At 43.7% G+C, this 25,565-nt stretch overlaps 1 protein-coding gene across 4 annotated transcripts in view; it reads right to left on the reverse strand.

The window, feature by feature from the left end:
• Window positions 1-4,327: 4,327 nt before the first annotated feature.
• PAN2 (poly(A) specific ribonuclease subunit PAN2) overlaps window positions 4,328-25,565 on the reverse strand; it is a 41,389-nt gene continuing 20,151 nt past the window's right edge. For all 4 annotated transcript variants that reach the window (XM_081934162.1, XM_081934161.1, XM_081934160.1 and 1 more), the window contains 15 exons: window positions 24,393-24,592; window positions 23,262-23,404; window positions 21,470-21,573; window positions 20,731-20,829; window positions 19,790-19,866; window positions 19,219-19,360; window positions 17,248-17,385; window positions 16,975-17,034; window positions 15,647-15,737; window positions 12,247-12,404; window positions 11,373-11,516; window positions 10,304-10,483; window positions 8,572-8,665; window positions 7,110-7,307; window positions 4,328-5,221 (listed from right to left, as the gene is read on the reverse strand). In XM_081934162.1, coding sequence (XP_081790288.1) covers window positions 5,187-5,221; window positions 7,110-7,307; window positions 8,572-8,665; window positions 10,304-10,483; window positions 11,373-11,516; window positions 12,247-12,404; window positions 15,647-15,737; window positions 16,975-17,034; window positions 17,248-17,385; window positions 19,219-19,360; window positions 19,790-19,866; window positions 20,731-20,829; window positions 21,470-21,573; window positions 23,262-23,404; window positions 24,393-24,592 — 1,863 coding nt within the window. In that variant the 3' untranslated portion in view covers window positions 4,328-5,186. The remainder of the gene's footprint in view (window positions 5,222-7,109; window positions 7,308-8,571; window positions 8,666-10,303; window positions 10,484-11,372; window positions 11,517-12,246; window positions 12,405-15,646; window positions 15,738-16,974; window positions 17,035-17,247; window positions 17,386-19,218; window positions 19,361-19,789; window positions 19,867-20,730; window positions 20,830-21,469; window positions 21,574-23,261; window positions 23,405-24,392; window positions 24,593-25,565) is intronic.

A 25,565-nucleotide genomic window follows, 5' to 3' on the forward strand; every position in this document is an offset into this window, starting at 1 on the left:
GGAGTTCGCGCCAGCCACCGGCTGGCCAGAGGGCCCCCCCCCCCCGTTGGCTGCTCCCTCCTGAGCCGTGCCCACGCCCCTGCCCGGCCTGCCTGCTGAGGAGGAGGAGGAGGTGGGGGCGCGTTGCTGAGAAGTGGGCAGGGCAGAGGTGGGCGCAGCGCTGCTGCCCTTGCCCTTAAGGGACATGCTGGCTGGTGTTGCTTCAGGGCGCCCTGACCGCCAGCTCCTCCATGCACAGCCCGTTCCCCCCCCCCCAAAAAAAAGACTGTTTTCTTTTTAAAAAACGCCTCTGCAGACGATCTTGAAAACCTGCGAGGTTGCTTTCGGAGGGGAAAGCCGGGCAGCTGTGCAAAAGCTTGTTTTAAAGCTGCAGGCTCCAAGGCTGCAGGTGCCCAGGGAGAGCGGCAGGGGCAAATGCTGCCGCCTGCCCCCTCCCAAAGCAACATCGCAGGTTTTCACGATAGTTCGGACAGGTGTTTTTTAAAAAGAAAACCCTGAAAAAGCCGCAAGATCTGGAGAGCGATCCGGCCAGCCCGAGAAGACATTTCTGAGAAGAGATGTCACCATTTTTTGCATCGGGGCATGCTGCAAGGGGGGGGGGGCAGTGAAGACCTTTTCCAGCTGGCGCAAAGGACTTCCCCGGACTTGCTTTAGTGAATATGGGCCCGCACCTCCACCACCACCAATCCGGAAAAGGTCTTTGCTCCCTCTCTCTTGCAGCAAGCCCCGATGCAAAAAAACGCCAAGGACTTGTGAGTGAGTGACAGGGGCGGGGCTTCCGGGTTCATTGACCAACCAGCAGAAACCCACCACTGCCCAGGTGGCTACATTCGGTCTATAAGACGCACCCAGATTTTCACCCTCTTTTTTGGAGTAAAAAAGTGCGTCTTATAGGGCGAAAAATACGGTAAATTAAAATAGTTTTCTTTTTTTTCTCTATGCAATGACAACCACATTTCACCAAATTAGGAAACTGAATGTTTCCTATCCTGGACATCAGCTTTCTTTCACCTGTGCATGATGAATATTAAATTAGGATCTTCTTAGAATCTCTGTATTAATTCGGAATTTTCAAGTCTAGCCTTTGACACAGAACTGTAGTAGACCAGTACCCTCTTCTGGTCTACTTTGTATTTATTAGTTTGTCAAACATGTACAATATAGCAGGTATAAATATAAACATGGATATGAATGAAAGAAATGAATACAAATAGATGGGGACAGTAGGACAGGGACGTTAGGCATGCTGGTGAGCTTATGCACACCCCTTTTATGGACCTCTTAGGAATGGGGTGAGGTCCACGACAGACAGGTTGAAGCTGTGGAGGGGTTTAAGGATGTAACAACGGAGTCAGAGCATTCCAGGTGTTGACCACTTTGTTGCTGAAGATGTATTTTCTGCAATCAAGTTTGGAGCGCTTTACTTTGAGTTTGTTATCGGTTGTTTGCCCCTGTATTATTGAGGTTGAAGCTGAAGAAGTCGTTGTCAGGTAAGATGTTGTAGCAGACAATGTTGTGTATTGTGTTTAGACTTGGGGCATCATTGCTTTTATTTTAACCAAGCTTCTCTTGATCTATACTTGAGCTCCTTCACCTCTACATACTTGGATCTTACAGTAGCGGGAAGAGATTTTTGTTCTTTTTAATAAAGAAAATGATTTGATTACTGATTGCAAGATTAATTTACTTCTCAAAAGGTGAGTGGGACAGAAAGGGCTGAAAGCTCTAATCGTACGTTTTTGCCACACGCCCAGAAAGTTGTAATGTAGAAATGGTTGGATTATTCTCCACTTCACCTTTCAATTATCAGAAGAGCAACACATGCGAGAACCCTCCTTTACTAATTGGAGTTAGGGAGAAATGCTAGATAAGGCACCTGGAAGAGCAGTAACTCCATGCAGCTGGCTGAAAACAGGGAGCGGACATAACTGTATAAAATCAGAGGGCTCCATCCTTTCACCCTTTGGGCTCAATTGTTCAACTACCACGATGACACTCCATGATATATTATAGGGTAGAGGTGATCTGAAGGAAGAAGTACCACTTCCAGGTGAAATGTAACATACTGTGCCTGTGCTGTGGCAGGATATGCCTAAGAATATGTGAAGTGCGAGTCTTCTGGGGAACAGATGACATGAAGTAGCATCCTGTATGTTTCTGAATTTTTATATATTACAATTTGTGCCACATGTAGTAAATAAGCAAGTTAATAGTACAATCTCAATGGTAAGCAATGAAACAGTACTCTGGCTTGACCAGCCAAATACCTACAAATGAGGGCAGAGGGGGGCTCTCTATCCCTTTCCTGTGGCTAAAAACACTAAAAATTGAGTTTCAGTCAATAGAAGAAATTAATTTACTATTACAGAATTGTTACCAAGCTGTTGTGGCCCATCAGGAGCCATTGGAGCTGCCACCAGACTCCGACAGCGGGGGTCCCTATGAGTCGGCTCTGGAGGATGTGGAGGACCCTGGACAGGGTTCCGACTCCGAGCAGGGATCAGAGAGGCTGGTTGGCCACCAGGAGGCACCTGAGGCATGGAGCAGTGGTGAAAGCCAAAGGGAGTGTGCTCCTGATGTCATGCCTTGGAGCAGTGGGGAGGAGACAAGGGACAGTGAGTCGGACGTCAGCAGTGAGTTGTGGTTGGATGCTCGCCACTGAAGAGCTAATAGGAGTCAGGAACAGTTGCGCAGTTACAGGAGGTAATTGCACTCGGCTGATGGTAATTAGACTCCTCTCCAGACTATAAAAGGACTGCTTGTGCACATGCCATTTTGCAGAAGTCAACGCATGAACTAATGTGGGAGTACAGTCTTGTGAGCGTGGCAGGCTGGATTGCTGCTAATGCTTATCAGTGCCGGGTTGTTATTAAGGCTTATCTGTGTTGGTTTACTGCCAAGGACCTGTCTGTCTGTCAATAAATCTTGTAAAGTATCTTTGGCTTGGAGTGTTTTGGTGTGGACGAAGGGGGGGGGGGTCAGAACACCAAGCTATCACTATGTTGCAGATAATACTTAGGAATGTATTGTTCTCCATGCATTGTGTTTGTTATTTTCAACCTATTTCACTGCAGAATTGTTATAACTATTTATATTAAAATACTGTCTTGTTTGATAATTCTAGAGCATATCTTCTCTATTTTAGATCTGCATGGATTAGAGTCAATTCTCCAAGATATAGAAAATTGCTGAGCTAAAAAATGAGCAGTCACATCTTCAGATAACTTTCATCTTCCATCAAAACCTCCTTCAGAAAGGGTCATCTCTTTCCCTGACTCAAACTTTTTTTAAAAAGGGGAACTTTCCTTTGGGTCTCTTAACCAATTAGCTAGGGAAAATGGGAGATGATCTTGAGGAAAACAACCAAGAACCATTCTTTAAATGGTTAGAAAGGGCTAAAATGTCTCTTAAGTCCTGAGAAACAAGGCAGTGTTCGAAAGAGGCACATGCAGGCTCTTTGATGCTCAACAGGTTGTGCCAAAGTCTGATCTTTTCCATCCAGGTCACCACCACTTCCAGACCTTGACAAAGAACTCGATAGCATCACTTGAACACAGTAGTGCGGGGATGTGTTATTAAGTTATCACCAGCATGCTGATGATGCCTGATCCCATACGGAAGTAGTTGCATGTAGATGATAAATGAGGAGAGCAAACAGGCCTGAGGGACCCACAAAGGAAGGCTTTCAGGCTAGATCTCTGCCCCTCACCGATTGGGGCTGACCCCAGAGGAAGAAGGAAAACCACTGGAACACTGGGCCTTTTGCTCCTGAACCTTGAAACCAGTGGAATCAAAAACTGCTGAAAGATGAAGGAAATTGGGGTACATGCAGGTTCCAAAGTTTTCTGCAGGATAAACACCATCTATAATTTTTGTATTTCACATTACTGTTCAGCTTCTTCTCCAAATTACCAATTTGGCTAGATGAAATGTTTGGTTGTCTTCTAGAACAGTGGTGGGCTCCTATCGGTTCGGACCGGTTCAGTCGAACCAGTACTGGTTTGGCCTGCAGTGCCCCCGAACCGGTTCTCTGGGTCGCGCCATAGGCAACGGCATCTTGCTTTTTGCTTCTGCGCATGCACAGAACAATTTTCATTGCACAAATGTAACTTTTTTTCATTTTTTAACGTTTTGCGCATGCGCAGACCTGTTTATCAGCAAATGCGCATACACACCGAACCGGCAGTAATGCCGGGAACAACCCACCCCCGTTCTAGAAGATATTCTTCCTGAGATTGGATAGTTTTTTATGTTGCCGAAAGCTTAGCTAGTGTTTACACATTTCTATTTTCAAAACATTTTTTAAAATTTTATTTGATATTCCTGACATAAATAAAAATATTTTTTTTGCTCTGGCAAAACCTTACGGTGGTCAATCATGCTGTTACAAATTCGCATAAACTTTGTTCCTCTAAAGTTTAGGTTGTATAAAAGGGGTGGATCAACCTCGATGTAAGATTATCTAATAAAACCTGAACTTGCTCGGGGGTGACTTGTCCACCTGCAGGTCCAACTCCACTGAATTGAAACCAGGATATACATGAATGCTCCTCGGATTAGTCTTAACAAGAGAGATGATGATGATGAAACAATATGGGATGGCTGTGAATTAACAGGACAAAAAGCAAACAAAAGGCTGGATTGCAAAATAGCATTAGAAGCACCAACATTTTTATAGAGTCTTTATGTAACCTTGATCACAATTTACATACAGAAAAGATTAAAAAGCCATGAAGCTTCCATGACTGTAAGAGTCCAGCTCTGCAAGCTCTACGAACAGCATTGACACCTGTAGAAAGGGTCTTCATCAGTTGCTTCTCACCATCTTTTTTATCAAGAACAGCCTATCCCTAAGCACCTAATAGATGCTGCACCATGTGCCTACTCTGTGAATGCACGCAGTCTCTGAAAGGAAGTGTGACCCTCTGTGGCCTGCACCAAAACTGTCTCATGTACTCTCATGGCCATGGCTGTTTAAAATGTGACCTGAGATCCAAGAGACTTATTGGGAAAGCCAAAGGAAATCCTCTGAAGCCTGAAATTCATGTTGACTATGCATTAATGATTGTGCCTTCCTGTCTTGTACACCCATACTATCTTTCAGTCCACCAATAGCCATCTTCCGGGCAGCAGGCTTGGAGTGGTCCTTTTCTCAAGGGACATTGGAAATGGTAGGGTTATGCGGATCAGAGAGACAACACACTTGAGAACACTGCAGCACCTGCCAAAGAAAGACAGCAGTCCTGTGAATTATGGAGAAAGCATGATGAGCAAGGCTACACCTAAGAGAGGATTTAAACTCCCATTCCCAGGACCAGAAATCAGAACAGGGGCAAAAGGAAACCAAGCTCAAAGCCAACAGTCTTTGCTGGAAGATTGTAATAAGCTTAGCATGCAGTTGGACGATGTCCCTTGGTCTACGGAGGACAAGTTTCATACTCCCCAAAGCAGGCAGAATCGGTTTCTTTTGGAAGAGGGGAAGGGAGGAGTTTACAGGGGAACCCTCCAAAGGGGAGGGCACTTATGGTATCTTGCTCCTTAAAGGTAAAGGTAAAGATTCCCCTCGCACATACGTGCTAGTTGTTCCCAACTCTAGGGGGCAGTGCTCATCTCCGTTTCAAAGCCGAAGAGCCAGCGCTGTCCGAAGACATCTGCATGGTCATGTGGCTGGCATGACTCAATGCCAAAGGCATACGGAACATTGTTACCTTCCTACCAAAGGTGGTCCCTATTTTTCTATTTGCATTTTTTTACATGCTTTCGAACTGCTAGGTTGGCAGAAACTGGGACAAGTAATGGGAGCTCACTTCATTACGCGGTGCTAGGGATTCGAACCACCAAACTGCTGACCTTTCTGATCGACAAGCTCAGCATCTTAGCCACTGAGCCACTGCTTCTTTTGCTCCTTAAAACCTCCCAAATTGGAAAGGAAGCAGACAACATGCAGCCTGCAGGCCATATTTTTTACACCCTTAAAACTTAAGGCCTTCATGTCTCCATAAATGTAGCCTGAGCAGCCTTTCAGGGAAACAATACACCTTTTTATCTTTGTTGCAAAGGAACCTCTCTGTAAGACATTAATTTCCAGCAAATTCTGCTCTGCAGGTGAAATGAGGACTGGAGGCTTGGTCTTTCTATCTGAAGGCATAAACACGATCACGATCCATGTATTTAAATATTCTGTATGAAAGTACACTCTTTTATAGGTTCAAAGCAGTGGTGGGATTCTTTTTTTTTTACTACCGGTTCTGTGGGCGTGGCTTGGTGGGCGTGGCATGGCTTGGTGAGCGTGGCAGGAGAAGGATACTGCAAAATCCCATTTCCTCCCGATCAGCTGGGACTCGGGAGGCAGAGAATAGATGGGGGCGGGGGCGGTCAGAGGTGGTATTTACTGGTTCTACAAACTACTCAAAATTTCCACTACTAGTTCTCCAGACCTGGTCAGAACCTACTGAATACCACCTCTGGTTCAAAGGCAGGTATGAAGGCATATATTTGCAGCCATCACATTTGAAACACAGCTAAGAGAGGTATGCCAAAATGCACTCTCCTGCATGTGGTTACAAACATTTGACAACTCCACTGTGCTGTACAGTAGAAGCCATTTTACAGCAGTACAGTAGAAGCCATTTTAAAGCACAATAGGCTGTATCTTAACAGAACAGACACCCCGAGGGGTTTTAGAGGCGTCTTACCTCCACAGTATTTGTTTCCAGAGAGTAAGTCATCTGTGTACCAAGTTTGGTAGAAATTGCTCGAGGTGTTCCAGAGTTATGCTGGAACATACACACATATGGCCATTTTTATATGTATAGATTATGTTTTATTCTGGTAGCTTTTCACTGCAGTTTCTCTATGAAATATTATTTTCCATAATCTGGATATGTTTCCGTTAATCCAAGCCAAGATTGGCCTGGCTTTTTAAGGGGCTGTACCCACTGATTGCTCACATTCAGACGACACTTTCTCCCAATGCACTTTTGGCACTCTTATCTCCCCAGTCCTTTATCAATGAGTTTGATTCCCCCCCCCCCCAAGATTCAGAATCTTCCATTTATCTGAGGGTCCCCGAACGCTAACACTCAACAAGCCGATCAGCAGAAACTTACTCTTGGGGCTGCTCTGGCCATCAGGTTCAGGGACCTTCCAGTCCATTTTTCTCCCTTTTTCATAGAGGCCCTTCAGCACCTTCCGGAACTCCTCAGGTTCCAAGCCTCCAGTGCTCAGTTCCATGTATTTCCGGTACAGCTGAAGTGCTGTTCGCGCATCTTCAATGCTGTCATGAGTCTCTCCTTGAATTTTCAGGTCTGAGCAAAAGAAAAAAAGAGAGAGAAAAACCCAACCCATAGCAAAGGTTGCCTTGCCTACTTCCTTTGGTTTCAAGAAAAAGAGGAAATCTCTTTAGGCTAAGATTAGTGGCAAGGATTTATTTCGGTCGGGGTTGAAAATGAACTCAACTGTCAGACTTTAATATGAATCTAATCTGGAAGGCCTTCCCCTTCTCCCCAGTCTCTACATCCCAATTGCAATACAGCAGGGGTGTCCAAACTTTTTGCGAGGCGGGCCAGATTTGGTGAGGTGAAAATGTGTGGGGCCGATCATTCAGCCTGACATTCTTTGAACCCTTAACATTAAATGCGAATTGACTACCGTATTTTTCGGAGTATAAGACGAACCAAGATTTTGAAGAGGCAAATTAAAAAAAAAGTTTTTGCACTCTCCCAAAAACGGCCCATTTTTCATGAAAATGGGCCTTTTTTTTTAAAGAGCACGAATAGCCTTTAAGAGGCTTCTAGAGTGCTCCTGGGGGCTAGGGGGGGCAAGGTTGGGCAAAAAATGGCCCGTTTTTTGCTCATTTATGCCCTCCACAGCCCCCAGGAGCACTCTGAAAACCTCCTAAAGGCTATGCGCAGCCATTTTGGTGAAGGGGGCAGAGTTTTGGGAGGCAGAAAATGTTGTATTCGGTGTATAAGATGCACCCAGATTTTTAACCTCTTTTTTGAAGGGAAAAAGATGCATCTTTATACTTCGAAAAATACGGTATTTTATGAAAGACTAAACAAATAACTCCAGTGGGGAGAAGAGGCTGCGGGCTGCTTGAAATTTGAAAAAGGGCCACATTTGGCCCCCGGGCCGCACTTTGGACATGCCTGCAATGCAGGCTTTGAGAAACTGTAAAACTCATATGAGGGCAGCCAGCCTTACTAGGTACGCTGGATCAGGAAATCAACTCCACAGGAAGACATACAGTTACTTTTCTTGCATTGGGGCTTTAATAACAAAACTGTGCAAGGCTGATTGTGTGGCTCCTCTATTCCTCGGTTTTAAAAGTGCAGTGAATTAGGGAGGCCTCTGCCTGAGCAATTTCCAAGTTGCTATCTCCTTATTCTGCATTTAAAGTTTCAGCTGCTTTTGCTGAGATATCAGTTCCTGCACATTTTCCTCAGTATCAGTATCTTCCCGAGAGCTGTACCTGAGGAATTACTTAGTTCTTATTCTTTCATGCATGGTGGTGTGGCTGACTGGAAGAGGGGCGCAGCTTAACACTGCCCACAGGATGATTGTACTGACCCAAAAAATACCAGGCAAGGAAGCGCAGGGAGATCATCCTCTTCCTGGGCATGTGGAACAAATACACGGTGTCGATTACTTGATCCCTGGGAACCTGTAAGAGGCAGGTATAGTAGCCCTATTAGCACACAACAGCATGATCATTCTTGGAAGAGATCTCAGACTACAAGATCTTCTTAACCTTAGATCAAAACCAGACTTGGTCTAAGGTCCACTTGCTCCAGTGGAGATCGGAATTAAATCTGGTAATTAATATAACTGAAAGCAAATTAGATGAATGTCTTCGATTACTCCTGATGTATTTAATAATTTTTGCCTTCCATATTAAAAGTAGAGCCTGATAGCAATTTCTGGGTGGTTCAGGAGCTGACCCGGGCAGAAGCTTCTTCAGCCCTCAGAAGAAACTTCTTATCCAGTTGCCTCTTGAAAAAGCGCCTTTGGCAGAGAAAGAAAGCTAAGAAACTTCAAAGGCTGTGAAAACGGAATGGGTCTGCAAACAATGACTGCAGATTCCTCAGGGACTTCAACAGTGGCAGAGCTTCTGATGTAGTTGAAGTGTTCTTAAACATTCAGAAATGCCTCTGCCTTGAAAGTAGCCCATGTTGAATTGTATAGGACAGTCAGACATTAGCGGTTGACAAACGGCTAATTTCATATTAGGTCACAAAATACTTTTATGATAATTTTTATCATAAAATGTTTTATAAAATTGTCCAGATTTCAATTCCACAGGCATCATGGGACCTAGACTTTGGACACATTCTCTAAATTAGACCATGTGGGGTACCTTGGTTCAGAAGGTTTTATCCTGTGATGTACTGTTTTGCCTAGTTAAAAATTACAGACACAAAAGGATTAGTAATATATATATATATAAGATCCCAGCCTTGCTCCCTTCTCCCTATGTGTGCTGGCTTCTCTCTCACACATGCATTCCACTGCAATCCTTTTACACCTGAGGATGATTGCACTGATCATCCTATCTGGTGAATCTCCAACCACTGGGAGGCCCGAGAAGCCAAACTAATTGGAGTCATCTCTTACTCTTCTACAGGGAATGCTGTAAAATATTTCCCCCCCACCCCCACCCCGGAGGTGCAGAGAACCCCATTTCTTTCCAGTGGATCTTGGCCCAAGTTGTGCAATTTCCAACCTACATCTCCTGTTATTGTTTCATTGGTTTTTACATTGGCTGCCAATGTTGAATTGTTGTCATTGTTTTTATTGTTTAACTGTTGTGGGCTGTCCAGGGCTGCCATGGTAGGATGGGTGGCTTTATAAATTAAACAAATAATTCCAGGTACAAGATAAGTGGCTATGTGGGAATGCCTACAGAACTACAAAAATAATTTGAGTCAGGGAATCTAAATTAAGGCATTTAGATCATTCACAATTAAGGTCATTCACAATCAGGAGGTTGTGAGTTCGATCCTAGGTAGAGGCAGATATAGGGTCTCCAGCTTGGGCAGGGGGTTGGACTAGATGACCTGCAAGGTCCCTTCCAACTCTGTTAATCTATTAATACACATATCACTTGTGTTCAGTTACATCTGTTACTATAGCTTCTTTACACATGCTCTATTCTCACTCACTAAAAGCAGTTAACGTGTGTGTGTGCGTGAGAGAGAGAGAGGGAGGGAGGGAGGGAGAGAGAGAGAGAGAGGGAGGGAGGGAGGGAGGGAGGGAGGGACGGAGGGAGAGAGAGAGGGGGGGGTTATAAGGAGACAGTCACCATGATATTGATAACCCGGAAGTCTTTTTGCAATCCATGGCCCACAAACTTGACTCCAACATCTATGAGGAAGCGTAGCTTTAAATAGGTGGATTTGAGGGTTGTGAGATGTTTGGATGAAATTTTGGCATCCAGATCTCCTGGCTTGATTCCCGAATACTGAGTAAGATAATCCACCACCTACAAGAACACAGAAAATGGAATCATGATGTATTGAAGGGTCTTTCTGGCCCTTCTCATCTTCCAGGTCACTGGGTGGATCTACTTCCCATTTAAGAACATGTTTTACCTGACAGGAAAAAAGGAAGACAAATTCCAATGAATATGCTAGAAAAGGAATAATAAAAAACAAAGCAAAATGGAAATAACAAGCTGCAGCTCAACCATAGCAAGACTAAGTGATTTTGGGTGTTAGGCAGTGGTGGGATTCAATTTTTTTTCCCTACCAGTTCTGTGGGTGTGGCTTGGTGGGCGTGGCAGGGGAAGGCTACTGCAAAATCTCCATTCCCTCCCGATCAGCTGGGTCTTGGGAGGCAGAAAATAGATGGGGGAGGGGCTCCGAACTGCTCAAAATTTCCACTACTAGTTCTTCAGAGCTGGTCAGAACTTTCTAAATACCACTTCTGGTGTTAGGGGCTCCTGGTTCTTGAGACTTCCCACTTTTTTGTTTTAGGTGGGGTGCAATTTGGGGGTGGTCTTCACAGCTCCTGTTCAAGGAACAAGTGAAAGCCATCCCCCGAAAGGCCTTTGCACAACTATGTGTTGTGTGCTGGTCCTGGACCAGGAAGCCCTGCTCGGGGTCTCACATATCTTTGTCACACACACCTCTGCTCGGTGGGCTGCACTGATCACCAGTCTGCTTCCAGGTGCTGCTGCTGATCTATAAAGCCCTTCATGGCACGGAGCCAGGTTTTTTGAGGTATCGCCTCTCTAAGTCAGGTCCCATCAAGCCATTTTCTGTCTCCTGGCTCCTTCTCTGTGGAACATCCTTCTTCCAGAGCTCAGATTGATCCCTGTTCACTTTTTGCACGGTCTTAAAATCATGGAGTATGTTTTTGAAGTTGCGTACCTGTTCTTGTGTGGAAATGTAATCATCAATGAAAGGAACACCCTCATTGGGACCCTGCCCCCGGACACACGTGATCCTGGCCACTGACATCTGACTGGGTTTGATCGTGGATTTGGTCCCGTCACTGCGAAGCTCGGCTTCCTCCTATCGCAGATGATGAAAGGGTGAATAGATACAGCCTGTGATCGAAAAGCCGTATCCTACATCCAGAAATCTTGTCTCTTCTCCTAATGTGTGCTTCCCCCAAAAAGTACAAGGCAGAGTCCTGGTCCAGACAAAAACCCTTGTATTAAACGAATGTGAGTTCCTCTCATTCACATTCAGCAAAGACCTGGCAAACAGTCTTTCAAAGGTATATTTATGACCACAGACCTTATCTATCTTGGAAAGCTGCCATGTAAATATTTTCCAAATGAGGTGCTGTGCAAGGAAAGACTGGGCGCAGAGTCTCTCAGATTCACGGACAGATCTTCACACTCCTGAAACGAATCTAATGAATGAACGAACGAATTGTTTCCTGCAAAATCCCCCTCCCTTTTCACTCCTCTTTTATTTCCTATGGGATCACCTTCCACCTGTGACTTTACTCCCAGGTCTACCCTGATTTCTGAATTGCTTTTTTCTTCTGGCAGCTCTGCGCAAGCGCACACTGGGAACAAGCTCTAGCTGTTCCGCTGTTCCACTGCTGTCTAGCTCCATAGGGACTTGATCACTGCCAGAAGGCCTCGGCCCCCTCTCTGCCTCCAACGCAGAGCCCTCATCAGACCCTTCCCCAGCCTCCAGGACTGGCCCATGCTCCTCCCCAACCTCCTCACTGTCCGACTCTGCTGCCATTTCTGCTGGCCGCTGGTGGGCCACAACATGTGATGCTTACCTCATTGAGGGTCACAAACTCAGCATCCAACCCCACCAAGTCTCCAACCTGTGGCATTTCGCTCAGCATGAGGGGGATGAAAGTGGCGTGGCATTTGCGCTGTTTGCGAGCAAGGGAAGCCTCAGCAAGCAACACGCTGGCTTCAATCGGGTTCTTGACTTGAAAAAGAAAATGAAATTTGATGACAGTTGACTCACTCGGAGATTACATTCGGTTTACAGAAAAACTAAACAGAAAGGGAAATCCCATCACGATCAGGGGATGCCCCAAAGAAAACCTCAAGAGCATAACTTCTTCCTTCCTACAAATGATACTATTTTCTAAGAATTGGTTGATCACTCAAACCTAATGGGCCTAAAACCCTTAAAAGAAAACCTCTAGTGTCATAGGACTGACTTCTCTAGAAAAATTGAACAACAGAATTTAAAACAAGGATTTTTATTTTAGGAAGACAGATCCATAACAAGGGCAACTCAATCCTGAAGTTGGTCACATCAGTGGACACAGTTCTAGAAACATGCCAAATAGATTTCCGAGGGCACATAGAGTGCAGTTTCAGGAATCCACAATGTCCATTCACAGCCAATTTAATTCAAAATACATTAAAATTAAGATGGAGAACAGAACATCATGCAGCTGCTTGACCAGCCGTCTTACGGTAAATATCTGGACATGCTGCTTTGTGTGGAAAAACAGCTGCATGGCTGCTTCAGCATTCATCTAAACACCCTCCGACAATTTCTATTTCACAGCACAACAAAAGTGTTTTTGGCTAGCAATGTTTTTCATCCTTGACGCGACCTCTGTTGTCTATGCTGATGGGCCTTTTCATCTCATGATGATCACTCAGTTTGTTTCACTTCCTCCTAAGAGCACCGCACTTCCTTGCAAAACATATTTATTTTGTTGTCTCAATCTTTGTGGTGTTAACTTATGACCACCTCTCAAAAATTCCATCCTCACACTCACTGACTGTGAAGGAGGGCAAGGCTATTTCTCCTCCCGACTGTACAAGGCTATTATACGATGCTTCCCTCGCTGGAATTTCCATTTGGCCGGCCGTAAAGGCAATTAAGGAAAAGATCAAGGAGTGGGTGCCCAGTGATTGTAAGGAAAGTGAGGTAATTGGGGTTGTTCAATATGAGAACACAGCTCACTCCAAGCAGGATAGAAACCTCCCCCACCCACCCACCCCGCCCTTCCTGGGGCCCTGAAGGTTTCATGTGCATTTGCTGAATATGTACAAAATAGGTCCCTGAAAAAGAACCAAGTGAGGATATAAGAAAAATGAACTGTCTGAAGGCTAAGCTAGTCATATACAATAGAATCCCTTATGCCACCAGGCTTGAAATTTTGGACTAGGGCAACCTTGAACTACGTCGCCTACGGTCTGACCTAAGCGCAGTACACAAAATTGTCTGCTACAACATCCTACCTGTCAACGACTACTCCAGCTTCAACCTCAATAATACACGGGCAAACAATAGATACAAACTCAAGATAAGCCGCTCCAAACTCGATTGCAGAAAATACAACTTCAGCAACAGAGTGGTCAATGCCTGGAATGCTCTACTTGACTGTTGTTACATCCTCAAAACCCCAAAACTTTAACCTTAAACTGTCTACTATGGACCTCACCCCATTCCTAAGAGGTCTGTAAGGGGGCGTGCATAAGCGCACCAGCGTGCCTACCGTCCCTGTCCTACTGTCCCCATTTATTTGTTCTCATTTCCTGTGTTCATGTCCATGTTCATACATACCTGTTTTACAATACAATACAATAGTAGAGTTGGAAGGGACCTTGGAGGTCTTCTAGTCCAACCCCCTGCCTAGGCAGGAAACCCTATACCGTTCCAGACAAATGGCTATCCAACATCTTCTTAAAGACTTCCAGTGTTGGAGCATTCACAACTCGTACATGTTTGACAAACTAAATAAATAAAATATACCCCACTTGTTAAATGAGCAGAGCTATCTTTGTGTGGAAGCAGGAAGGAAAGCTTATCTGCCTTGCTTGATAAGGAGATTTCACTGGGCAATGTACGGCAGGCAATGACCCTCTGCCATTCCAATTGGCAGTCTATGTGCCGACTAAGCCCCATGGCTTGATTAATCTCTGGCTTTTCAAACTGAGTATCATGTCAAGTGAATTATCTATTTGGGGTATTATTATTATTATTTAGTTGTATGGGAAGAAATTTTCAAGCAGGAGAACGAGAGGGCCTAGAGAAACAAGCTTAAATTAAATCATAGTTATGCTTTTGCTTATTCTGGACAAACAAAGCTTCTTTTCTACACCTAATTTCACCAAATCGGTATTTAAAATGTGTGTTTTTTAAAAACATATTATTCGGCCTCAATATGCTCACTAACTACTGTAGCTTACTGGGATCTATGAACTGGGTTCATAGTGGAATGACATACAATTGAATCACACTCTATTCCTATTATACAACCTTCAAAGCCACTTGTTCAATAACATCTCTTTATATGTATGTATGTATGTATGTATGTATGTATGTATGTATGTATCTATACACACATACATACATATATATACATATATATTGTATATGTTTGTGTGCGCGCGTGCAAACACACACACGCACACACGCACACACAGTAACGGGACTAGCTGCTGGAGTTCCTGAACAAAGATTTCAGTATAGGCTGTCCTCAACTTATGACTGGTTGTTTAGCGATAGATCAAATTTATGACGGACCTCCCTGGGGATGCCTATGACAAAGTTCCAAAGTTCCAAAAACCACTCCCCCCTCCCCCCCCCATCAGACGATTGCATTTTGCGGTCTCGGCAACTGGTCCACATTTATGGCTGTTTGCAGCATCCCACAGTCATGTCGTTGCGTTGTATGACATTTTTGCTGGCTTTGACTTCTGGTTTTCAGCAAAAGTGGCCTATAGTGAACAACTGGTTTGCTTTACAACCATTGCAAAAAAATAAATAAATAAAATTGACTTGGTCATGTAAGTGGCCCGTTTTACAACCACTATTTAGGACCACGATGGGCAGGCTCCGTTATAGTCATACATTGAGGACCACCTCTATGTCATTACAATAAGTTATAGTAAGACAATCATCTAGTACTTGTTTAGGAATTCCTGCAGTCATCCTCCTTATATACATACACATACTGTATAGAGCAGGGGTGTCCAAACTTGGGAACTTTAAGACTTGTGGACTTCAACTCCCAGAATTCCCCAGCCAGCATGGTATAGAGGGACGTTATAACTCCTACCCCAATATTACTGGATACCTGGGTTGTAAGAGACTAAAGGTTATCATCGTGACTAAAGCTGGCTGTCAGGTTTTAAGAAGCAGCAGCTCCTAATTCCTTGCTACTTTTGTAAATGTGTTTGTACATGCACACACACACTCACTGTGTAAATTGTACTTGGAGTGGAGGTTCCTCCGCACATAATAAAGGATCCCAGGCACTTTCCAGGTCATGTCAAATTGTACAGCCTCACACTGTAAATCCAAAGGCAGACAGGAAAAATTAGATAAACAGAAGTAGGAGAGCAGACAGATCAGAAATGAGTTCTGGAAACGGTCTGGAGCATTTTTTTCAATTAAAATGGGAAAAGGGGGGGAGGGGGAATAATCCAAAAGAAGAAATTTTGACTTAGAATTGTGCCTGTCTGTGCTGACTACATTTCTTTAGACTTGAATGCAGAATGTTAAGGAAGTTTCAGCATGGATGCAAGTTGTGACTTGGATAAATCAACACTCACATTTGTTTATCCATGGCAACAGTTCAGGGCAACCCTGGCTAGGTTGTAAATGCTAAGATCCTAAAGAGAAGATCTCAAATTTCTCAGTGGGGGCACAGCACGGCATCTTGGTGCGTATTTCCTGGCACAAGGCATATACATTACTAAAACTGTGCCTTATAAATATGTTCTGTAGTAACATTAAAGGTAAAGGTTCCCCTCACACATATGTGCTAGTCGTTCCTGACTCTAGGGGGCAGTGCTTATCTCCGTTTCAAAGCCAAAGAGCCAGCATTGTCCGAAGACATCTCCGTGGTCATGTGGCTGGCATGACTAAATGCTGAAAGTGCACACCTTCCCACCAAAGGTGGTTCCTATTTTTCTACTTGCATTTCTTTACGTGCTTTCGAACTGCTAGGTTGGCAGAAGCTGGGACAAGTAACGAGAGCTCACTCTGTTACGCGGTGCTAGGGATTCGAACTGCCGACCTTTCTAATCAAATAAGCTCAGCGTCTTAGCCACTGAGCCTTTGTGTCCCTCACTGAGCCACCGCGTCCCATAGTAACATTACATGTCTCCAAATAAATAAATAAGCTGTTTGATGTCCACTTGACTATAAAAGACAATTCACCTACTGTCTTTAAAGTACAACGATATCGTTTGCAAGAAAAAAAAGCAACATAGGATATGAGGCACCAGCTAGGCCATTTAATAAAACAGAGATTCACAGAAGCTTTAAAACAAATATCAATTCTCATTAACATGGAAATATGCCTTGATACACTTCAATCTATATAAGGCTACTTTCTAAACGTATGCTTTCAAATCGATTCAGTTCTGACTTCTATTTTATGTCAAAACACTCTATAAAGTCCACACTATCTAGTTTCAAAAAAGCATGGAAAGTGAATAGCTGCATGCTAAATATTCACTTCTATTTCTGTTGTACGTAAGAAAGCAAGAGAAAAGAATATAAATTATCATTGTATCCTTACCTTATCCACAGGTTCAATGAGGAAGTCATTAAAAAGATACCACTGCTGGTGTGTGACCCCCTTAAAAAAGAAAAGGAAGTTATGCGTTAAATACAAAGATGTTCAATCAGTGAACATCTTACAGATGTATTGCAATCATGCCTTACAATCAGGTGCAATTTTTTAAAGTTATAGGTACATTTAACCACCACCACCCTTTCCATATAATAGGAAGTGACAGTTACTGAGCAACTAGAAAGATCAAGACGCTGTGCTTTTTATTAAAAGTCTCACCTCCTTTCTTTGATGGTAGGTCTCTCCAACTTTGATATGCCCCACAAGGCTGCCCCCAGTCCGGGAATCTAGAATATGTACAACTGTTGCCATGAGGTCATAGACGTATGTAGATTCTTGATCCTCCAACATGCCCATCTGCAAACAAGGAAGACAGTTCCAGAAGTGAGTAGTTTGCTCTGTGGCTCTAGCATAGTTCTACATGGGTGTGCATCACTACATTCTCCCCAAACAAAGAGGAAAAGTGCGCTACTTCTAGTACTCCTGAAGCCATTCCCCCTGGATAGTTCAACTCCAATATGATTGCTTGCCTTTCCAGGACCTTAGATCCTATGTCAGTGTAACAGAACAAAGCTTGGAGCCTAACTTCTCTTACGTTCATTTATCCTTCATCGTGTTCTCTCCTGTTTCATGAATTGACATAAACGATTTAACCTGGTGAACCTTTGCTCTCTGAGAGCTGACTCACAGTAAAGGAATGCAGATAAATATCTACAGGTAGTACTCGGCGTACAACAGTTCACTTAGTGAGCAATCAAAATTACAACGCCACTGGAAAAAAGGGACTTATGACCATTTCCCACACAACCGTTGCAGCATTCCCATGGTCACATGATCCCAATTTAGAGGTTTGGCAACCGATTCATATTTCATATTTTGCCACCTTCTGACAAGCAGAGCCAATGGGGAAGTCAGATTCACTTAACCGTGATGTTCCTCATTTAACAACCGCAATGATTCACTTAACTGGCAACTGTGGCAAGAAAGGTTGTAAAATGAGACAAAACTCATTTAACAACCCTTAGCAACATAAACTTTGGGCTCAGTTGTGATCATGAAGTCGAGGACTACCTGTACATCTGAGAAGTTTGGCAGCTGCTTCATGTTTCCATTTGCTTGGACTTATCCAGCCTTCCATCAATCACCAGTATTACGGCTGTAATATAGTTCAACCACTAGCAGGCAGATGAGGCCCAGCTTAATGGTCCCTGCAACCTTTCTTTCTGATACCTCTTGCTGAGGTTCAGGCCAAAAGTAACTCTACATTATCACACTACTTTGAATCTTCAAAATAATGTTGTGCTGAATATATAATTATTGTCTTTCATTTATGCTAGGAGAGCAGAGAGCCGCCTGCAGTCCTCTCTGCATTTTCCAGGGAATAAGCCCCATTGCGGTGAGTGGGAACCACTTCTCAGCACACAGAGCTGGCTTGGATTGTGTAGTATGACAGGAACAGACTGGACGAAAATAGCACTAGCACTTTTATACCGCTTCACGGTGCTTTTACAGCCCTCTCTAAGCAATTTACAAAGCCAGCCTATTGCCCCCAACTATCTGGGTCCTCATTTTACCCACCTCGGAAGGATGGAAGGCTGACAGCAATCAGCAGGATTAGCCTGCAATACTGCATTCTAACCACTGCGCCATGACAGCTCATTAGGATTTACTGGTAATTTTTATGAGGATTTACAACAGATTGGTAAACTTAACCCAGATGGATTGCCTATTGCAACTAATGATATTTCTCCATAAAACTGGGTTGCTTTAGAAAGACTGTTTCAGGGGAAATCAAATACAAATTATTGTGTATAAATTCTCAAGCTGAACACGAATTCCTGGGTAGAGCCCACATTCAGAGGTATCCTATCTTTAGTTTTATATCTTTGAAAGTTCCTGGAGCCCCACAAATGTGACAGCCCTGCTCCACACCTTACCATCTTTGCAGCTTAAAAAAGCAACGAAGAAAGGAAAACTTGTTCTCAGCTGCTAAGGCTTTTGAATATTAAATACTTAAATTATTCCTGGGATGATTTAAGCATTCCCTCTTAAAGTGGGCAATGTGGGCCCAATGCAACACAACCACTTGGCTAGGCAGGATTCACAAGAACCAGGATACTGAGAAAACGTTGCATATTTGAGGAAAGTATTTTAAGGAAGTACTTTCTTGTAAACAAAAAAATATTTTACTTCATTGCTTTCATCCCCGTTGTAGACCTCCAACTCCTTGTTCTTGGAGAGCTTCATCTTGATGGAGTAAGGAATCCAGATGTTCTTTAGCTCTTCAATGGAGGTGTAAGTGTGTCCCCCCTCAGCCATTCCTAACTCATTCCTGAAAGCAAAGCAAATGCCAATTGCTATCACAGAGGTGGAAGGAATTACCAGTGAACAGGACTGAGGAGCAGACTGGTTTGTGTTTTGTTTGTTTGTTTGCTCAAGCACCCAATGCTGCCAGCCAAAGAAACGAGGCTGGTTAGTTCAGCAAGAAATGGTATGAATTATCTAATCAATCATTATTATAATGGGCCCCTTCCATATTCTTGAGGCATAACTGCACTTTTCCAGCTGCACTATAATTGCAACTTTGCTGCTTCAGTGTCTTTCTCTGTCCTTTAGTTATGGGTCTTTTAAAATTAATTTTAATTAAGAACATGGCAGAAGCAGCCACGTATTCAATAACAAGACCTATCATTAAGGAACGATAGGGTCAGGATAAGCTGTTAGGAAAAGTAGAGATTCCCTGGATAGAAATGGTACTTACCATTCTCCAACTGCTATTTCTCTACTTTTGGGGAATTCCAGGCAACCCTTCTTCATCATCTTCTTCTTAAAAGCATACTGTCAAAGAAAGGATGAACCTGAAGCATAGAAATCTAAATCTATTGAAATGTTTTTATTTACCAACAACTCAAGCGGATGTCAACAGATCAAGATAGGATAAGTTCTCCAACTGCTTCTCAATGCGTTGTATGAGGAACATATTTTACTTCTGTTTGTCAATGGCGCTTCTAGCTCATTCCCAAGCTGCTGGCTCTTCAAGCAGGATTATACCATTTGTGTGGAGTCAATATACCGTATTTTTCGCAGTATCAGATGCACCTCCCCCCCCAAAAAAAAGAGCGTGGAAATGTTGGTGCATCTTATAGACCACATACAGCCATTTTTGGCCTCCTGAAGCCGCATCCCTGCATTCCATTTTTGTGAAAAATGTGCAAAAAATGGGCTATTTTTCACCAAAACGGGGCTGTTTTTGCCTTCCCCCACCCCCTCAGAAGCACTCTGCAGTCTTCAGCAAGGCTGGGGGAAGGGAAAAATGCCCCCGTTTTGGTGAAAAATGGGGGCGTTTTTGCCTTTCCCCAGTCCTGCTGAAGCCTGCAGAGTGCTCCTGGGGGCCAGGGAGGACAAAAACCTTTTTTTCTTACTAACCTCTTCGAAATCTTGGTGCGTCTTACACACTGGTGTATCTTGTAGTCCGAAAAATACACTATGTATTTTTCTTAATTTCTTAAGATATTAACTCTTATACAAAACACACACACACACACATTAAGACATTCTATGGTCAATTTCCCAGAACACATCTTGACAACTGACCACCGGAAATTGGTTTCCTTATTTTGGGTTATCTTAACGGAGGTCCTACCTGTAAAACTGAAGGCATTAGAATGGCAATACAAAACAACTTATTTTACATCTCCCTACCTCAGCTTGCACCTTCCAAAATTCTGCTTCCTTCGAACTGTTGACCTCGCAATTAATGACTAACACATCTGGCAGACAGCGGATGTTGCGTGTCTGGACCTGGAATGGCAGAGAGAGAGAGAGAGAGAGAGAGAGAGAGAGAGGGAGAGAGAGAGAGAGAGAGGTTGTGTAATATTGAAGCAATGGCATCGATTTAATCTTTGTAACTTCATTTCATAATGCCTAGTTATAGGCATGCTCTGATCATACTAAGGATCCCTAGTTTGATCTTTCAGCGATTGTTGTTTCATAACACCGGAGAAAGGCGATAATGCATCTGTCCTCGAACTGGACTGAGTCAAAGCTGGGATCTACCTAGCAACAGGGGCGGAGCTTAAATACATTACAAGACCCAGTCCTCAATATAATTGGATGAAGGTTAACCCAATCTGGATGCTGCCTCCACCACTAGGGAGAAAAACTGACACTGAAAATTAGGGGAGAGGAGAAAAACACTTTTCTTCTTCAAATAATCTACTTAATATTTTATCTTCAAAATCGATTTACCATAGATCTTGCAACAGATACTGGAATCATACTTCCGCCTGGTCAGCTGTCAATCAAACGCACACTTGCCATCCTCAAAATAATTCCAGATAGTATGGTTGTATGCCACATCTAAAGTATGTACCTAAATGTATCGGTGCTACAGGCCTCATATTGCTTTGGCCTACCCAGCACCTCTTCCCTCGTCACTTACTGTGGGTTGGTACTTCTCACAGTTCTCACACCAGGCCTGGGTGTTCTGTTCCAGACAAATGCTTCTTTTTAATATCTGGGCAAACTCATAATCCATTATTTTATCTGGGAAAGACGAAGGCAGAAAAAGAATGTATTTGCATTGCTGCAAAGATTAGAATAGGATATCAAACATTCTGAGTCCGAGATACATGGGGCAGAAAATGAACCCTGCTGAAGAAAAGCAGATGGCATCAAGAAATAGTCGCCTAGGCCAGGGGTCTCCAACTTTAAGACTTGTGGACTTCAACTCTCAGAGCTTCACTGGCTGAGGAACTCTGGGAGTTGAAGTCCACAAGTCTTAAAGTTGCCAAGGTTGGAGACCCCCGGCCTAGACCAGTTGAGAAGCCCAGTTCCAACAACTGTCTTCTCAGGAATCTTGAACTTTGTCACTATGAGCACCATCCAAGCAAGTAAGAAATTGTTTTAGGCCACTTGACAAGGATCAGGTATACACATTATTCACTTCTATTCCTGCACAAGGTCTAGGCATGCTTTAGAAGGAAAGAAATCCATTTGAAAATACGTTATTTTTAATCAATCTGGCTTGCTCTTGGATCTGTTTGACAGATGAGTGTGGTAGAAATCATTTAAATTCAGGCAGACAAACTAGCCTTGCTTGCTCATGCGAGCGAAACATATTTTATTCACTCAATCAATCAATCAACTGTATTACGCTCCAGAAACCTGGGATTGAGAAATCAAAATTCTCGTTTCAATCATTTTATGAACTTGGTATGTTTCCTCCAGCACATTTACATTTTCTCAGTGTAAAATGAAAAGTGTCACTATAAAAGGCAACAGGGTTGGTTTGAGTAACAAGGTAAACATGGCAAAGCACATGAGAGAAACTTGTACAAGAATTAAATAACCGAAGGCCCCCTATTTGTTACCCAGAATTTAACTTAGGTTCAACCAGACAGATTCCAGCAACTAAATACCTGAGGCATGGTTTGAGATGCTAAGATTTATGACGTTTGTTTAGTGAAATGGGTGAATATGTAGGAGATGAGCTCGAGGGAAGGGTCAAGCATGTCATCAATCCCAAGTCCCTTTGTGCCCACAAGAGATCCAAGTCCAGCCCACCTTGAATCCCATTGACTCTTATCTATCACAATTTGCTTTGACTGTGAGTAGTTCAGATTCTTGTAGAGAGCGTTAGCATCAATACACCTGTAGCTATTTGAACCACCTTGCTTCCTGATTTCTTGTGCCCGACAGAATAGCTTAGAACTTTTTTAACAACTGAGTTTGATGCTGTAGGAATATTTTTTATTATATTTTAAAAGGTTTTAATCCATTTTTTCTCTAAAAGATAGGGGTTCATGCACTATGAATCACAAAAAGTACTTGGAAAACCTCAAGCACTTCACATTTGCTGTCCCATGTTTTGAGAAAAGACAAATCCAGTTCCATTCAACACCACGTTTATTCTATCATTATACGGTATTACTTCTGAAACTCCATACCAGAGGTGGTATTCAGCAGGTTCTGACCAGTTCTGGAGAACCGGTAGCCGAAAGTTTGAGTAGTTTGGAGAACCAGAAAATACCACTTCTGGCTGGCCCTGCCCCCATCTATTCTCTGCCTCCCGAGTCCCAACTGATCAGGAGGGAATGGGGATTTTGCAGTAACCTTCCCCTGGAGTGGGGAAGGAATGGAGATTTTACAGCATCCATCCCCTGCCATGCCCACCAAGCCACGCTCACAGAACCGGTAGTAAAAAAAAATTGAATCCCACCACCGCTCCATACCATTGTTCTCAGGATAAGAGAGCGTAAAGAGGAGAGTAGAAGAGACTCGGACTGTCTCTTTGCCACAGCGGCACATACTGCAATTCTCCACTTCACAGCTGAAAAGTTGCCCAATGACCGAGTCCCCAGAAGATCCAAAGTTGCTAGAAGAAACACAACTAGATCAGTAGAAAATGTTGTGAGACGATATTCAGGAGCAGAAGGCCAGGGCAGACAGACGTCTGCTTATCCCCTTCCCCCCAATAATCTCAAAGTCTACAAATGAGTGAACCACATTACAATAAGCCAGGACAGGTACACATCTAGAAGAATTAAGGGATAAGTGAACTGCATGCACATAACTCAGACCAAGGCTATAACAATTAAAGTTTAGCTCAATATTTTTGCTCCATCGATATTCACTCCCCAAGAGCGAACTTCCTTCATTGCAATAGTCCAGTGTTTCTCAACCTCAACAATATTAAGATGTGTGAACTTCAACTCCCAGAATTCCTCGGCCAACATGGGAATTAAAGTTAAAGATCTCACATCTTAATGTTGCTCAGGTTGAGAAACACGGCCTAATTTAGAGATCTTGTTAGAGACGTGAAAATGTTAAGTAACAGTTGCAGATATATGTTATGATCAGTATACACTGTACAGCTATTTTTTCTTTGTTAGTTCAAACTAATAATTATTAAATATAACTCTGACCCTGAAGACTTTTTCTTTTTCTGAAGCACAAACAGCAGATCAAGACAAGACATGTCAAGTAAGGTAAAGGTAAAGGTTCCTGACTCTAGGGGGAGGTGCTCATCTCTGTTCGAAAGCCGAATAGCCAGCACTGTCCAAAGATGTCTCCGTGGTCATGTGGCCGGCATGACTAAATGCTGAAGGCGCACGGAATGCTGTTACCTTCCCACCAAAGGTGGTTCCTATTTTTTCTACTTGCATTTTTTACATGCTTTCTAAGCACTAGGTTGGCAGAAGCTGGGACAAGTAATAGGAGCTCACTCTGTTATGTGGCACTAGGGATTCGAACTGTCGAACTGCCGACCTTTCTGACTGACAAGCTCAGCGCCTTGCCCACTGAGCCACCTACATGGCAAGTACATCATAGTTAACCGCTGTCCCACGTAGAGGTTTTCTTACCTGCACCCAATGCCTCGGTAAGCCTGAGGGCCCTCCTGCTCTTGAGTCTCCTGGTGGAGCTGGGTCAGAATGAATCTGTTCCAACTTTGAATCAACCGACCCAAGTTCACCTTCCCTGTAGCTTCATCCGAATCAGCCAAGATCAATCCCAAAGCAGCTGCTTCTGGGATGGTGCGGAAGGCACGCAGAAAATTACTCCCCTGAGACAAAGGAAGGCAAGAGAAAAATTATGCATCAAAATAATAAGCAATTCCTAATCCAACTTAAGCGCTTGAAAGAACACACTCAAAAACCCTCTTGTAAGCCTGCTTGGTCTGACACCCCCTACATTGGGAATCGTGTGGAAGGGACATGGCATCCAAAGTAACAAAGGAGTGAGGGACTGATTCAGGGGAACTGTAGGGCGAAGAGAAGGCCAGCTGCAGAATGGCAGGCAGTCATACTGGTAATCCTTGATTTATCACCAGTTGCTTAAAGACCGTTTGAAGCTATGAGAGACCCCCCCAAAATTAGCTACAACCTGCCCTCGAAGTTACAACTGTGATTATGGGATTGTAGTTTGGGAATTTGACAGTTGGCTTGTTACTAGTTGCAGCATCCTGCATGATCACATTTTGTAACATATTTTTGCTGTTTTCTGGCCAAAAAACCCCACCTGGATAAGTTGGATTATGTTTGATGACGTGATTCACTTTGCAACTGTGGTGAGTACTTAGTGACCATAGTGAAAACAATTGTAAATTGAGTGACCTGACTTATGACCACAATGATTTAAAACCAAAACTCCAGGCTCAATTCTGGTAGAAACTTGAGAACTACTTGCACTGTGATGCTGAATAATTGGGGATGATGGGAGAAGGGAGGAGAAAGAACAAATACGGTGTTTCCCCGAAAATATGACCTGTCCTGAAACTAAAGCCTTGCCACATTTTTCGTGTGGGCAAAAATATAAGCCCACCCCCCAAAATAAACCCCCTGGACAACCCGCCCTCCGACCAGGCGGAGCACCGCTCACTGACATATCGGTATCCTGAAGGCACCAAGCCGCAGGAGCTGGGGGGAGGGGGGGAGAAAGGCACTCACATTGCTTGGCGCCTTCGGGATACCGCTAGGTTGGGGAGTGGCATTCTGCCTGGCCGGAGTGGGGAGTTGCCGGGCGGCTGCTCCCTTGCA

The sequence above is a fragment of the Natrix helvetica genome (assembly GCF_964273705.1).
Source record: "Natrix helvetica genome assembly, chromosome: 1".
Lineage (NCBI taxonomy): Eukaryota > Metazoa > Chordata > Lepidosauria > Squamata > Natricidae > Natrix > Natrix helvetica.